At 42.0% G+C, this 15,956-nt stretch overlaps 1 protein-coding gene across 1 annotated transcript in view; it reads left to right on the top strand.

Moving 5' to 3' along the window:
• Positions 1-13,741, top strand: part of TMX4 (thioredoxin related transmembrane protein 4) — a 49,732-nt gene extending 35,991 nt beyond the window's left edge. Inside the window, exons 7-8 of the mRNA XM_011234247.3 lie at positions 8,082-8,145; positions 9,329-13,741. Coding sequence (XP_011232549.3) covers positions 8,082-8,145; positions 9,329-9,693 — 429 coding nt within the window. The 3' untranslated portion in view covers positions 9,694-13,741. The remainder of the gene's footprint in view (positions 1-8,081; positions 8,146-9,328) is intronic.
• Positions 13,742-15,956: the final 2,215 nt, after the last annotated feature.

Raw genomic sequence — 15,956 nt, 5'->3', positions numbered from 1 at the left:
CAGTCAAAACTAGAGGCTCTGACGGCCAGGGTCACCGAGGCAGAGGAACGCGTTAGCGAATTGGAGGATGGGTTAGTAGAAGAAAAAACGAAAATAGAAGCTGGTCTTAAAAAAATCCACGCCCACGAATGTAGATTACGGGAGATTACTGACTCTATGAAACGATCCAATGTCAGAATCATCGGCATCCCTGAAGGGGTGGAGAAAAACAGAGGTCTAGAAGAGATATTTGAACAAATTGTAGCTGAAAACTTCCCTAATCTAGCAAGGGAAACAAGCATTCGTGTCCAAGAGGCAGAGAGGACCCCATCCAAGCTCAACCAGGACAAACCTACGCCACGGCATGTCATAGTGCAATTCGCAAATATTAGATCCAAGGATACAGTATTGAAAGCGGCCAGGGCAAAGAAATTTCTCACGTACCAAGGCAAAGGTATCAGGATTACGTCAGACCTGTCTACAGAGACCTGGAATGAGAGAAAGGCTTGGGGGGGCATTTTTAAAGCTCTTTCAGAGAAAAACATGCAGCCAAGGATCCTTTATCCAGCAAAGCTGTCATTCAGAATTGATGGAGAAATAAAGACGTTCCAAAATCGCCAATCATTAACCAATTTCGTAACCACGAAACCAGCCCTACAGGAGATATTAAGGGGGGCTCTATAAAGGTAAAAAGGCCCCAAGAGTGATACAGAGCAGCAAGTCACAACCGATACAAAGACTTTAAAGAGAAATGGCATCATTAAAATCATATCTGTCAATAATCTCTATCAATCTAAATGGCTTAAACTCTCCCATAAAACGCCACAGGGTTGCAGATTGGATAAAAAGACATGACCCATCCATTTGCTGTCTACAAGAGACTCATTTTGAACCCAAAGATGCATTCAGACTTAGAGTAAGGGGATGGAGTACCATCTTCCACGCAAATGGACCTCAAAAGAAAGCTGGAGTAGCAATTCTCATATCAGATAGACTGGATTTTAAACTAGAGGCCATAGAGAGAGATACAGAAGGGCACTATATTATTCTTAAAGGAAGTATTCAACAAGTGGATATGACAATTATTAATATATATGCCCCCAACAGGGGAGCAGCAAGATACACAAGCCAACTCTTAACCAAAATAAAGAGACATATAGATAAGAACACAGTAATAGTAGGGGACCTCAACACCCCACTATCAGAAATAGACAGAACACCCTGGCAAAAACTAAGCAAAGAATCAAAGGCTTTGAATGCCATACTCGACGAGTTGGACCTCATAGATATATATAGAACACTACACCCCAGAACCAAAGAATACTCATTCTATTCAAATGCCCATGGAACATTCTCAAGAATAGATCATGCTCTGGGACACAAAACAGGTCTCAGCCAATACCAAAAGATTGAAATTATCCCCTGCATATTCTCAGACCACAACGCTCTGAAATTGGAACTCAACCACAAGGAAAAACCTGGAAGAAACTCAAACACTTGGAGGCTAAGAACCATCCTGCTCAAGAATGACTCGATAAACCAGGAAATCAAAAAACAAATTAAACAATTTATGGAGACCAACGAGAATGAATACACAACGGTCCAAAACCTATGGGATACTGCAAAGGCAGTCCTAAGGGGGAAATACATAGCCATCCAAGCCTCACTCAAAAGAATAGAAAAATCTAAAATGCAGTTTCTATATTCTCACCTCAAGAAACTGGAACAGCAACAGAGGGACAGGCCTAACCCACTGACAAGGAAGGAGTTGACCAAGATTAGAGCAGAAATCAATGAATTAGAGACCAGAACCACAGTAGAGCAGATCAACAGGACTAGAAGCTGGTTCTTTGAGAGAATCCATAAAATTGATAGACCACTGGCAAAACTTGTCCAAAAACAAAGAGAAAGGACTGAGATTATTAAAATTATGACTGAAAAGGGAGAGGTCACGACCAGCACCATTGAAATTGCAAGGATTATTAGAAACTTTTATCAACAGCTATATGCCAAAAAACTAAACAATCTGGAAGAGATGGAGGCCTTCCTGGAAACCTATAAACTACCAAGACTGAAACAGGAAGAAATAGATTTCTTAAATAGGCCAATTAACTATGAAGAAATTGAGTCAGTGATAAACAACCTTCCAAATAATAAAACTCCAGGCCCAGACGGTTTTCCTGGGGAATTCTACCAAACATTCAAAGAAGAAATAATACCTATTCTCCTAAAGCTATTTCAAAAAATAGAAACAGAAGGAAAGCTACCAAACTCATTCTATGAGGCTAATATTACCTTGATCCCCAAACCAGGCAAAGACCCCCTCAAAAAGGAGAATTACAGACCGATTTCTCTAATGAATATGGATGCCAAAATCCTCAACAAGATCCTTGCTAATAGAATCCAACAGTACATTAAAAGGATTATCCATCATGACCAAGTGGGATTCATACCTGGGATGCAAGCATGGTTCAACACTCGCAAATCAATCAATGTGATACATCATATCAACAAGAAAAGACTCAAGAACCATATGATCCTCTCAATTGATGCAGAAAAAGCATTTGACAAAATACAGCATCCTTTCCTGATTAAAACCCTTCAGAGTGTAGGAATAGAGGGTACATTTCTCAATCTCATAAAAGCCATCTATGAAAAGCCTACTGCAAGCATTATTCTCAATGGGGAAAAGCTGGAAGCCTTTCCCTTAAGATCAGGAACACGACAAGGATGCCCACTCTCGCCACTATTATTCAACATAGTACTAGAAGTCCTTGCAACAGCAATCAGAAGACAAAAAGGGATCAAAGGTATCCAAATCGGCAAAGAAGAAGTCAAACTGTCTCTCTTTGCAGATGACATGATACTCTATATGGAAAACCCAAAGGAATCCACTCCCAAACTATTAGAAGTTATAGAACAATTCAGTAAGGTGGCAGGATACAAAATCAATGCCCAGAAATCAGTTGCATTTCTATACACGAATAACGAGACTGAAGAAAGAGAAATTAGGGAATCCATCCCATTTACAATAACACCAAAAACCATGCGTTACCTTGGAATTAACTTAACCAGAGACGTAAAGGACCTATATGCTAGAAACTATAGATCACTTTTGAAAGATATTGAGGAAGACATAAAAAGATGGAAAAATATTCCATGCTCATGGATTGGAAGAATTAACATAGTTAAAATGTCCATACTACCCAGAGCAATCTACACTTTCAATGCTATCCCGATCAAAATACCGAGGACATTTTTCAAAGAACTGGAACAAATAGTCCTTAAATTTGTATGGAACCAGAAAAGGCCCCGAATCTCCAAGGAACTGTTGAAAAGGAAAAACAAAGCTGGGGGCATCACAATGCCGGATTTCGAGCTGTACTACAAAGCTGTGATCACAAAGACAGCATGGTACTGGCACAAAAACAGACACATCGACCAATGGAACAGAATAGAGAACCCAGAAATGGACCCTCGGCTCTTTGGGCAACTAATCTTTGATAAAGCAGGAAAAAACATCCGGTGGAAAAAAGACAGTCTCTTCAATAAATGGTGCTGGGAAAATTGGACAGCTACATGCAAAAGAATGAAACTTGACCACTCTCTCACACCATACACAAAAATAAACTCCAAATGGATGAAAGACCTCAATGTGAGACAGGAATCCATCAAAATTCTAGAGGAGAACATAGGCAACAACTTCTATGACATCGGCCAGAGCAACCTTTTTCACGACACATCTCCAAAGGCAAGAGAAATAAAAGATAAAATGAACTTATGGGACTTTATCAGGATAAAGAGCTTCTGCACAGCCAAGGAAACAGTCAAAAAAACTAAGAGACAGCCCACGGAATGGGAGAATATATTTGCAAAGGACACCACAGATAAAGGACTGGTATCCAAGATCTACAAAGAACTTCTCAAACTCAATACACGAGAAACAAATAAACAAATCATAAAATGGGCAGAAGATATGAACAGACACTTTTCCAATGAAGACATACAAATGGCTAACAGACACATGAAAAAATGTTCAAAATCATTAGCCATCAGGGAAATTCAAATCAAAACCACACTGAGATACCACCTTACGCCAGTTAGAATGGCAAAGATAGACAAGGCAAGAAACAACAATTGTTGGAGAGGATGTGGAGAAAGGGGATCCCTCCTACATTGTTGGTGGGAATGCAAGTTGGTACAGCCACTCTGGAAAACAGTGTGGAGGTCCCTTAAAAAGTTAAAAATTGAACTACCCTATGACCCAGCCATTGCACTACTGGGTGTTTACCCCAAAGATACAGACGTAGTAAAGAGAAGGGCCATATGCACCCCAATGTTCATAGCTGCATTGTCCACAATAGCCAAATCATGGAAGGAGCCGAGATGCCCTTCAACAGATGACTGGATTAAGAAGCTGTGGTCCATATATACAATGGAATATTACTCAGCTATCAGAAAGAACGAATTCTCAACATTTGCTGCAACATGGACGGCACTGGAGGAGATAATGCTAAGTGAAATAAGTCAAGCAGAGAAAGACAATTATCATATGATTTCTCTCATCTATGGAACATAAGAACTAGGAGGATCGGTAGGGGAAGAAAGGGATAAAGAAAAGGGGGGTAATCAGAGGGGGGAATGAAACATGAGAGACTATGGACTGTGAGAGGCAAACTGAGGACTTCAGAGGGGAGGGGGTGGGGGAAGGGGATAGCCTGGTGATGGGTAGTAGGGAGGGCACGTATTGCATGGTGCACTGGGTGTTATACGCAACTAATGAAGCATCAAACTTTACATCGGAATCTGGGGATGTACTGTATGGTGATTAACACAATGTAATAAAATAAAATTAAAAAAAAAAAAAAGAAGTTGGGAGGAGAACTTTAACAAAAGAATAATAATTTCAGGGGCGCCTGGGTGGCACAGCAGTTGAGCGTCTGCCTTCGGCTCAGGGCGTGATCCCGGCGTTGCGGGATCGAGCCCCACGTCAGGCTCCTCTGCTGGGAGCCTGCTTCTTCCTCTCCCACTCCCCCTGCTTGTGTCCCCTGCTTGTGTCCCCTCTCTCACTGACTGTCTCTATCTCTGTCAAATAAATAAATAAAATCTTTAAAAAAAATAAAAAAATAAAATAAAATAATTTCAAAGCAGTAATAGACTCATACATTTTCTGGTAATACATTTCCATAAAATACCAAACACATATCTCTGATTCCTCTTCTACAACTGTAATATGTATTTAAAAAAGTACACAACAGCTAGAATTCTTGCTTTCAGGGAGGTCTGCAGCTGTGCAGTTCCATATTCTGTGGCTCCTTTCCCATTAACTGAGGGCTGAAGCAGAGCCCAGGCGTGCAGTCATGTGGAGCTTGGTCCTGGTGTCCCTGGAAGTTCTTGCCTCTATGAATCTTTCTGGAGTTTAACTTAGACAGTGGCCAAGGGGAGCACGATGTTTTCCAGAGAGCAGTGATTTCCTGATCAACTTACTGTCCCCATAAGCCTAACTATTGTGTTTCCTACTTCCTAAGAGGTGGGAAGTCAAAACAAGGCTGCTAGTTTAGACTTTTGTTTGTTTTCTTGATTGAGCCTCGTGATGACTGAAATACGTTACTGAATGCTATTTTTCACCTGTAAACAAAGGGCTCAACCTCGAATTCTATGTACTATTTTCCCCTAGCACGGGAGTTTTTCGGTTCTGAGTGATCTATAAACTTGGTATTCGCCGGAGGATCCTGCTGGTCTCCTGGGCAGGGGCCCATTGCCCTGATCCTCAGGTGTCTTTGCCTGGGCGGAGTTGCGCTGCTCCTGGCCAGGCCTAGTGGAAATGCTTCACATTGCTCTGTGTGACTCTTGTTCCCTGAAGGCTTTTCTCACCACTCTAGAGGATGAAAAATAAGTAAGAAATGGCAGTGCCCTGATCTCCAGCCCCAGAGCTGAATGATCACTGGCCCTCCCAGGTGGGGAGGAGTGTCTCCTCCAGGCCCCGCTGCTCTCTGGGCCCCGCTCTGGAGCATTTGCCCGATGGCGCACACCTACACCGCTCCTCCCCGGGGAAAGGAACCAGATCTCCTAGCGGTTGAGCAGTGTATGGCAACACCCAGCTGAGAGGCCATTCCCAGGCTTGCTGATTGCAGCCGGCTTCCCTGCCCCGAGGCCTGGGAACTCTGCTGCACTTGGGCACCCCCATTCTTTCTCTGGCCCCAGGGATCCTGAGACCACACTGTCCCACCTAGGATTCTGCCGTGCTTTGCCACCTGGGCATCTTTCAGGGAGGGACATCCCTCAGAGGAGCAGACTTCTAAAAGTTGCGGTTTTGCGCTCCACTGCTGCATTACTTTCTGGTAGCCAGCTTATGGAGGCTCCTTCCCCTTGCGATTTGTCTTCTGATATATCCCCCAGACTCACTTCTCTGCACCTCTTACCTTGCAAAAAGTGATTGCTTTTCTGTTTATAGAATTGCAGCAATTCCTATCTTAGATCTCAGGTTGAATTCACAGGTGTCAAAATGAGTTGAAAGATATCTAGGTGAATTCAAGGGACCGGATGAAACGTAGGTTCCCTACTCTTCTGCCATCTTCCCTCTGGACTATCACATGAAAATGAAATTTTTCAACCTCAGTCTTTTCAGATGGAAATGTTTTCCTCTTTACTGTTCAGATCAATTTAGTGGTTTGGAGCTTGTTCCTCCCCAACACACACAGCTTCGTGCATCCCATTGCCCTACCACATGGGTCTCCCCGGCCTGGCATTCAGGGCTTTCTCTGGATCTGGGAGTCCCCATGGTCCAATTTGGTGTAGCTTCGAGGAGTCAGGCAGCTGGTGCTACCCATCCCCTCTGGACCATGCCCAGGGCCTTAAATGCTGCCACCTTCAAGTGGCCATTCTTGATCCTTCCTAAACCTATAACTGGTTGTCATATCTGCATCTCATAAATATCTCTCAAAGTGCATTTTATTCATTTTTCTCATGGAATTCATGTTCCATGTTGCTTTATAATTAAGCCACCTTTTTTCCCCCTTTTTTTGAAATTCTCCTCTCCCTGCAGAGGTTAATATGATAACTTGAACCTAATGAACCAAATTTTGAGTAAAGTAATACATGAATATACAGATGGTAATAATTCTGAACACAAAGTAGGGTACTCATTGGATGTTTATGAAATTGAATCAAAAGTTCTATAACTTTAGGTTCTTTATAATTTTAGAGCACCTTTAAAACACTAATGTGTGAGGTGGTAGTACTATTGTAAAGCCTCGGCAATTATTCACCGTAAAGGCAAAGTCTGGGAGTTGGCGAGGTCCAAGAAGTGACTGCCCTTCCATGTGGGCAGCTTCTTCCTGGGTGGGTGCTTGTGTTGTGGGTGTCAGAGGGGAAGGTGTGAAAAATCACTGCAGCTTTTTCCCAGTCCGGCAAACTGTGCCCTTTTTGACACCACCTGTAGCTTCATCACCGCGGCCCATGCCAGTTTGGGCGTGGAACAGGGATGGGGATGAACCTGTCCCAGAGGAGCGTGTAGTTTACGAAGGGAGGAGGATGTTTATGGTAAGTAGAACGCGATTCTTGCTGCAGTAAGGTCGGCGATGAAGCCAGGGCACTCACTGTCTAAACTAGGCTTTAGTTCGTATCGTCAATGACTTTTCTCACAGTTGATTTCTGGAGAAACTTCTCATGGTACTCTTAAGAATTCTAGACCCTGACATAGTCCTTTACTCAGTCGGTGTTTACCCATTGGTGAGAAGCAGCTGTATGCAGACTAATTTTGTTTGGCCAGAGGGGTGTTTTTAAAAGGGCCATTTTAGACTTGGCTCAGAGTATCTATTTTCTTATACCTGCTTGATTTACCTATTTGTAATGGGCTCTCTAGAGACATTTGACTTTGTGACCCCTGACTCCTGTTATATATTCGTAATATTTTCCTACATTGTTACATTTGAAAAACAGGAGACTCTTAATTGTATCCATGTCTTTTTTGAGGACTTTTGACCAACTGCTGATTAATTGTCTGTAAATATCTGGTTATAGAACCAAGGCCTATGTTTGAGGTTCTTTGGTAATAAATGTCATATCTAGTCACTGTAAAATCACTTTTTTTTCCCCTCCAGGTCCTGGTGGTAATATCCGAATGTTTTTATATACCATTTCCAAGGCATTTATCTGAACGGACTGGTAAGTATGACAAACTCATGTGATAGAGTATTTTTGGAATTCTGTGGTGTGCCCTTTTGTGCTCAAAGAGATACTAGATTCTTCCCCCCTGTTCACTAGGTGACCAAATCATCACCACTACCAAATTCTTTGAAATATGTTCTCTAGAGCAGATTTGAACAAAAATTTTTTTTTCTTCCCTTAAATTAGGGAATACTTCATTTTGGCAATTGTTTTTTCCCTTTAAGCGTATGCCCTTCATTAATTAGTTGATACCTTCTCCTTCATTCAAACTGGAATGAAGGAGGGGAACTCGTATTTATTGAGTCTCAACTATGTACCATTAATTATCCTAAGTCCTGTAAGAACAGTCTCCCCAAATCCTTGTACTGCCCCACACCATTTGTGGGACTCAACAGCCCTGGATTTGCATGCTTTTATTCCTAGTTTTGAGACTTTGCATGAAGACTGTTATGAGACTTTATAATTGTTGCATTTTATGTGGGAGTTTAGATAAACTTCTATTCTTTTGAGTTTTTGAAGTTTTCAAGGCTTGGAGACTTCCATCGATAATTAGAAAATATATTATGTTCTTTAGAATTCCTAAAAATCGCAGAAACCTAGTTTAAAGTAACTTAGGGAAAAAAAGGAGAATTTATTAACTCACATAACTGCAAGATCCAGGTATGTTCTGGCTTCAAGCACAGCCCAGGGGATGTTAGGTTTCTGCTTCTGTGTGGCTGACTCAGGGGCTGTCAACAGCCCTAACTCACATATTATCAGTTTAGCAATTCTGTAGAAAGCCTTTTCCTCTTGACTCTGGCCATAAGCTCCTGGGAAGTCCTGTGATTGGCTTGGCTGAAGTCACATTTCTCAACCAATCACCTGACCCGTGAGTGGGTCACCGAGTATTCTGTAAGGTACAAAATACAAAGCACGAAGGAACCTTCGCCCTCCCTGTCCCTGTGCTCTACCAAAGTCAGCAGGGTCCGTGAAATCTCCAGAGAGGATCAGGGAGGCCCCGGGTGGAACTAGGACACCACCAACCAGAGATCTGTGCTGTGTGATAACGTAGCTTCCGTTTGGAGAAAACTGTCACGTGTCCCCCGCCCCTCCCCCCATTTCATCTCACGGCTAAACACGCTCAGTTGACTGCTGAATGATCAGTTTATTCAGAGGACGTCCCCTTCTCTTCCCTCCGCAGAGCAGACTCGGAGGGCCGAGGACGCCCACAAAGGTGAGCAGCTGCAGGATGCAGAGGAGGAAAAAGATGATTCAAATGAGGAAGAAAACAAGGACAGCCTGGTAGATGATGAGGACGAGAAAGAAGACCCCGGTGATGAGGACGAAGCGGAGGAGGACGAGGACGAGGACAGCCCGGCTGCTCGCGTGGACGAGGGGAGGAGTGACGCCCAGGACCAAGGGCCCCTGAGAGAGGTGCAGGAGGAGGGAGAACCTGAGCCCGACGAAGGCGTGCCTGCGCCGGCCAGCCCAGCCGACACAGAGGTGGCGGAAGACACGTTGAGGCAGCGTAGAAGTCAGCGTGCCGATAAGGGGCCGTCGGCCTGATGACAGTATCTCCGGGAATTCAGACCAAGGAGGAGGTCAGCTTCCCTCTGGTCTGCACTGTAAATCAAATCCTTATTTTTTCCTGAATGAGCAAGCTTCTCTTAAACAAACGATCTCTAGTCATGTAGTCTCTGGCATCAGGCCTTATGTATATTAATGAGAGTGTTTCAGGCATGACAATCAGGAAACAGAAAAACAAACACGGTGTTGGGATCTGTCTGGGGACTTGGCATGGGCACACAGCATTGGCTTGAGGCTAGAGAGTTGTGACCAGAGAAAAGCACCCCGCAGGAGCCATAAAATGAAAGCCAAGCAACGCGGCCATCCTCACAGTGCATGGGAGGTCTTGCAGAAGTCTTCTTGTGTTAAGTGTTTGTCTGTGTCAAACTGTAAGACACATCAGCCACCACGGCACAGAGACACTTTTTCAGAGTTAGAAATTGAGAGGGCCCTGGATATTACGGTAGAAAAGAGCTTGGACGTCTTCCCAACTCTCTAAATCTCCTTTGTTGTGATTTATTTCTTACCTTTAGTATTTCCAACTTTCCCACCACGGGCCTGCAGGCGCCCCACACTCTTCACAATACTTCCTCAGTGAGAGGCCTCTGACAGCGGCCGCTTCTCATCAGCGGCCTTCACTCTGACTTAAGGGTTTACATAATCCAGAACCAAAGCCCACGGAGCCGTGACTGCCAAGCATCTTGAATGAAATGTTATAACCTTTGGAGGTTCAAAAGGAAGTAGGGATTTTACAGGAGAGATTTTTGTTGTTGTTGTTTGCCAAAATGTAGTAATTTTTTTTTTTCAAAAGGTTCCTTTAGCAGTATTCTTTTTGAAGCCAGAAGTGCCCTAAGTGTTGCCAGTACAAGGTTGTCTTGTGAAGAGAACTTGAATACTTTGTTGTTTTGCTTCCATCTCAAGGGGTTCCCTGGCTCTTGAACCACTTTAATATTAACTGCAAAACCATTTCTGGTTTTCTCTCAGTGATGTGCTTTTGGTGAAAGAATTAATGAAAGTGAATATCTGGAAATGAAAGATTTGGTTTCGTTTCCTTCTTCCTTAATCTTGTAAAGAATTTTATCCTTGTAAATCTCTCAATACTCAATCTACTAAAAGTACCCAGGGGGCCCGATTTCTTTTAAAGAATCCATCCATCTACTTCTGCCTTACCTGATTTATGTCTTAGAATAAATTCATAAAATTAGATTCCAAGCTTATGAAAGATGTCTAAAGTTGATCCTACACCCCTTGGGTCCAGACAGAAAAATAAGTAATACAGGTTTATGAAATTCAAAAAGTTTCTGTCATCTTTATGAAGAAATACGCAGTATACTCTGTCTGGCTGTTTAGATAACCCTTACCTCCTATTAGCTTTGAACACAGGCTCAGTGGAGGAGGGGAGGTGCTGAAACTCTCTACCCTTGAGTGGTTGAATGGGCCTGTTGCAAGCCTCACACAAAGGGAGCTTTTATTCTGACAGAATCCAATTTTTAGTGATGGTTATTTTTCATCTTTCTCACTCAGTTACCTGACAGTCTTATCCCCCAGTACTGTGAGGTTCATGAAGAGTCGCCAGTAGTTTTTCTCCTTGAGTTTGAGGCTATCACAGAGCTGACAGACTGGGAAAGCCTTGACTTTGGCTCGTTCCCTGCCCCTCCTCCCATCTGCGTCTCTAACACAGCCTCAGCCCAAGCACCATGGTTCTGATGGTGGCAGCTCCATCTCCCTGATCCTGGGAAGCTTTTCTGGATCATTGGTGAGCAGGGCCTGCCCTTCTGTTACTGGATTTCTTTCTCTTATAATCAGCTGAAAACAAATTTTCAAAGAAAATTAAGTTCAGGTTCAGAGGTATGGAATAAGAAAGGTTTCGTAGTTTAGCTTTCCTGTATAATACCTCCCCCCTTTCCCACTCCTTATATTAAAACTTGTTATTTTTTATTTTTTTTTAAGTGGAGTGTTTTACTAGAAGGGAAGGAATGAAGAAATAAAATCCACTTTGGCTTTTTATAACTGTAAGGCCAATTTCCAATTGGACCCCAAATAATACCTAATTATATAACAAGAGAAATGTGTGTTCTTTCTTAACAATACTTAAAAAAAAAAAATTGGAGGAAGAGGAGAAAACAGGAGAAGAAGATCCATTAAAAGTTGAAGCCTCTGCGGCTATAGGAACCATTTTTTTAAAAAACATCCTGGCAAAAGATGGGGTTTTTACTAAATGGCCTGATAAGTACACATCTGATTTAATTCTTTTCACTTGAGGCCTTTAGGTTTGTTTTCTGTATTTGCTGAATAACAAACTAAAGGAAAAGAAGTCAACCCAAAATAATTTGAAATTAGATTAACATTCTAATAGGCTTTTTATGGATTCTTTTCTGGAGATAATCTGTTTAATCCAGAAGTCAAATGTGTGGAAACATGATTTTGATTTAAAAAATAAAAAATAATCATGCTTCCCTATGTTGCAATATCAGTTATTTAATTACAGGATAGTATTTTATGTAAATCAAAATTAGGAAAATTAAATAAAAGTGACTGTAGATTTTGAAATGGGGGTGCAGTGCATTACATGTGAGTAGTTGGAACAGGGCTCTTTTCTCTGTTGAGAGGGAAAGTTTGAAACTTCTAGCTACCTTTCTGTTAGTTTCTTTTATCTTTCACCTCTTGCTAGATCTGCTCTCCCACCCCAGCTTGCTTAGAGATCTCCTGAAGCTACAGATAGGCAATCCCACTTCTTTCTTTCTCTTTGAAGTCTAAGCACTGAATGCTTAGTGACAGGCAGGACTCATTCACTTCACAGGTCCCCGAACATCATGAGTGCATACTTACAACTTCATCTGGTGTATATAAGCCCTGTTAGCCACAGGCCTCTTTAACTACAAACAGAAATCCAAAATAACTACTGTAATAAAAAGTAAACAAGCTTTAGCCAGGTTGGCTTTTGACAGTGGAGAAAGCCAAATTTTGACATTTTTATGGCCAAAATCCTTGCTGATAACTTCGGCATTGCTACATGATTTGAGTATATGTAAGCCTGCGGAGCCCGTATCCTTGTAACACCTTTGGGGAAGGATGATAAAAATGTCTTCTAAGGAGAGCACTTAACCTTTATGACTTTTTATGACCAAGTCTTTAAGACTGGAGCCTGTATGCTGCTTTACAGGATGACAAACGTGAAAGAGTCTGGAAAAAACAAAAAGCAATAGGGTCCACCTAAAATTTCAGTATAAAATGTTAAATTGGCATGAAGCGAGAGAAAGAAGGGAAAGATTGGTGCTGTCGTTAATGGGTATCAACTTATCTCTGTCCAGCTCAGTATTGAAGTGTTATTTCTGCCAGTATTATAAATGTGTAATGGACCCATCCTGTCAAATACCACATTTTGAAAAGTATTCATGGAAATCTTTTGTGCCAACAGAAAATTTCCTTCTTGTTCAGTATCTTTACCTTAGTCCTACATTTTGATCCTCTTTGGAAGATCAGTTTCTCTTGAAAAACCAAATGATGAACCTTGGTGGGGCAGCTTTTTGAGCAACTTTTCTGAACCTGGAGATTTGGTTAGAAGGCTTTTGGTGGTTTCAGACCAGGACATGGCCTTCAGATGGCTTCTTCTTGGTCAAGTTTCGTGGGAACTGTGCCCCTGTATATGTGTGACTCAGATCATTTTCACGTTTCCGATGTAGTTCCATTGTATCTGTTACTAAATAGCTTCTTTGTGCAAATGCAGTTTTTACACTAAAAATACTGTTTATTTGTATTGTAAGTAATACATTATAAATATGTTATTTATATTTTTTGTAATAGTCTTATTTAGCTCAGTGATATTTAATTCTTTTTCTCGTCATCCATGTGTTCTTGCTTCCTCACATACCTCTGCAGCATCTGGAATGGGGAGTCAAGATATGGGTCTCAAGCGTACATTGCTTGAATTACAAAGCACCTTATCACAACATTGTATATAATCTTTGATCATATATGTTTTTATTTTATTGTAAACTTCTATTTGCATCCAAACCTAATGATAGTGCTAAGTAAAATCAAAACAATGTATTGATTTTCATAGAAGTATTTTCACAAAAGGCATTTGCCTAGGCAGTGAAAAATACTGCTTTGTTAAAAAAAATAATTTTCATGTGCCCATCCTCTATCCAATCTGTTTGCTCCCCCATCTATCTCTCTCTTTCTTTCTCTTTCTCCCCCCTCCCTCTCTCTCTCTCTTTCTTTCTTTCTCTTTCTCTCTCCCTTCCTCCGTCTCTCTCTCTCTCTTTCCCCTTCCTTCCTTCCTTCCTTCCTTCCTTCCTTCCTTCCTTCCTTCCTTCCTTCGTTTTCTTTGACTTGGTGAAATGCAAACCATGTGCCTTTTACCTGCTCTGGAAAGTGCATCAAACCAAGAACAAGTGCAAATATCCAAGACTTCCTCTTTGTTATAGCCACTGTGTTGCCTATAGAAACTCATTTCACTCACATCTCAGGTTTTGGTTGGCCCTGAGGTCTGGAGGGGGCCAGGGCTGGTGCAGATGGCAAAGGATGCTGCTAATCCTTCAAGACACTGTGGGCTGACCTGGTCTCCTATGGCATTCAGAAGACTCTGGTCTACACCCAATCCTTCCTATCGCTGTAACGTTGGAAGAGCACAAAGGAGATGAGGAGACTCTTACACCGCCTAAGGGACTGAACCAGGGATATTGGATTTTTCACTTTTGAAAGATGGTAGGGAGTAGTGTTGTAAGAAGAAAATGATTAAACTTCCATACCACCAAGTCATTCCCTCAGAGAAACTGGCTCGGAAGGCTCATTTGTGTATAGAGAAGAATATCCATTATGCAGTGTCTCAGCCTACGTGAACTTGGTCATACATCTTTGGTGGGAGCAAAACCTGCAGCTTTCAAGTCAAAAACACTGAATTACAAAATGCAATCCCCTGCTTTGCCCCAATCTTGAAGACTCTGGAACATAATCCAAATAATAGGAATTCTTTCTTAGAACATGTGAATTTCTTGAGATTGATAACTGTATTAAGTAGTCTAGGCTGTGTTAACAGACTCCCAAGTCTCAGAGGCTTTAAGAACAAGAATTTTATTTCTGCTTCACTTAGGTCAGGTTAGCCATCCCAGATAATAGTAGCTGTGCTTCGTGCAGGTTTTTCTGGGACCCAAGTCAAGAGAGGCTTTGCTGTTTAACATGTGGCTTCGAAAACGGCTATGGTCATTTTTATCCCACCAGTATGAAGGGAAAAGAATATGAAAAAATGTTTCTGGGTGATTTTAAAGTCAGGCTGCCAAGAGGCACACATGCATTACTACTTTTCTCATTCCTACAAGAGGACTTAGTCACGGGGTCACGCCTAACCAAAAGGGAGGCACGGATATGTCATCTTGCCATGTGCTTAAGAGCAAAGGGAGATTAGAGAGCTGGCCTCTGTGCCACGGGGACTTTATTCTACCCACCTGTGCCACCTGTGTGTCTCACAAAGAGTAAGCACTAAGAAATGTCAGCCACGTGGACGTGCAGGTGGCAGGAGAGGGAGACATGCACGTGGCCCTCGATGCTTGGCTTCCTTCTGGACTTTGCTATATTTGATCTTCAAGATACCAGACTTTTCAAATGATGAGTGGGGTGTTCTCAGAGAGTTGATATTTTATTTGGGAAGATGGACATGAATAAGTGGGACAAGAATTACAAAAGGAAAAGTGAAGAGATGTTATATGGGTTTATGAACAAGGAACCTGATCTAGGTGAGAGTTTAAGGGGTATGTGGGACCAGGAAGCATGATGAGGGGTTGCTGAGGCAGAGATGGATTTGGGACCCCTCCAAGACATGCACATAACGTTTAAGCTGCACACGTGGAAAAATAGGACCAGCATTTGTCACAATGGGAGGTTCTTTGCTGAGCCATCAGGATAGATTCTGGGTCTTGGTTTTCCTTTTGTATGAGGGAGTGATCGAGAAACAGTTTCTTATTCATCTTTGCATGAGCTGTTTCTCCCATTTCAATATCTTTGATATCCAATCAGTAATTTATAAACTCCATAAATCTCCCTGAGTGGGATTCTAGCTCATAGACATCTGGTTAATCATGTTAACCGAAAAATTATACTTTAGAATGATAGATACTATCAAAATTCTTTGTGTTCTGTTGTTACTGGTGGGGCATGTAATTCCTAAAATTGCTTATTATAATTAGTTACTCTGGTAGAGCACATGGGATAGACACAGAGCACAGTTGTGTTCCAAAGGGACAACCTTCAAGACTCATAGAATT

The sequence above is a fragment of the Ailuropoda melanoleuca genome, chromosome 13, assembly GCF_002007445.2.
Source record: "Ailuropoda melanoleuca isolate Jingjing chromosome 13, ASM200744v2, whole genome shotgun sequence".
In the NCBI taxonomy this organism is placed as follows: Eukaryota; Metazoa; Chordata; class Mammalia; order Carnivora; family Ursidae; genus Ailuropoda; species Ailuropoda melanoleuca.
Note: the sequence above shows the minus strand (reverse complement) of the source record. Positions and strands in the feature narration are given on the sequence as shown.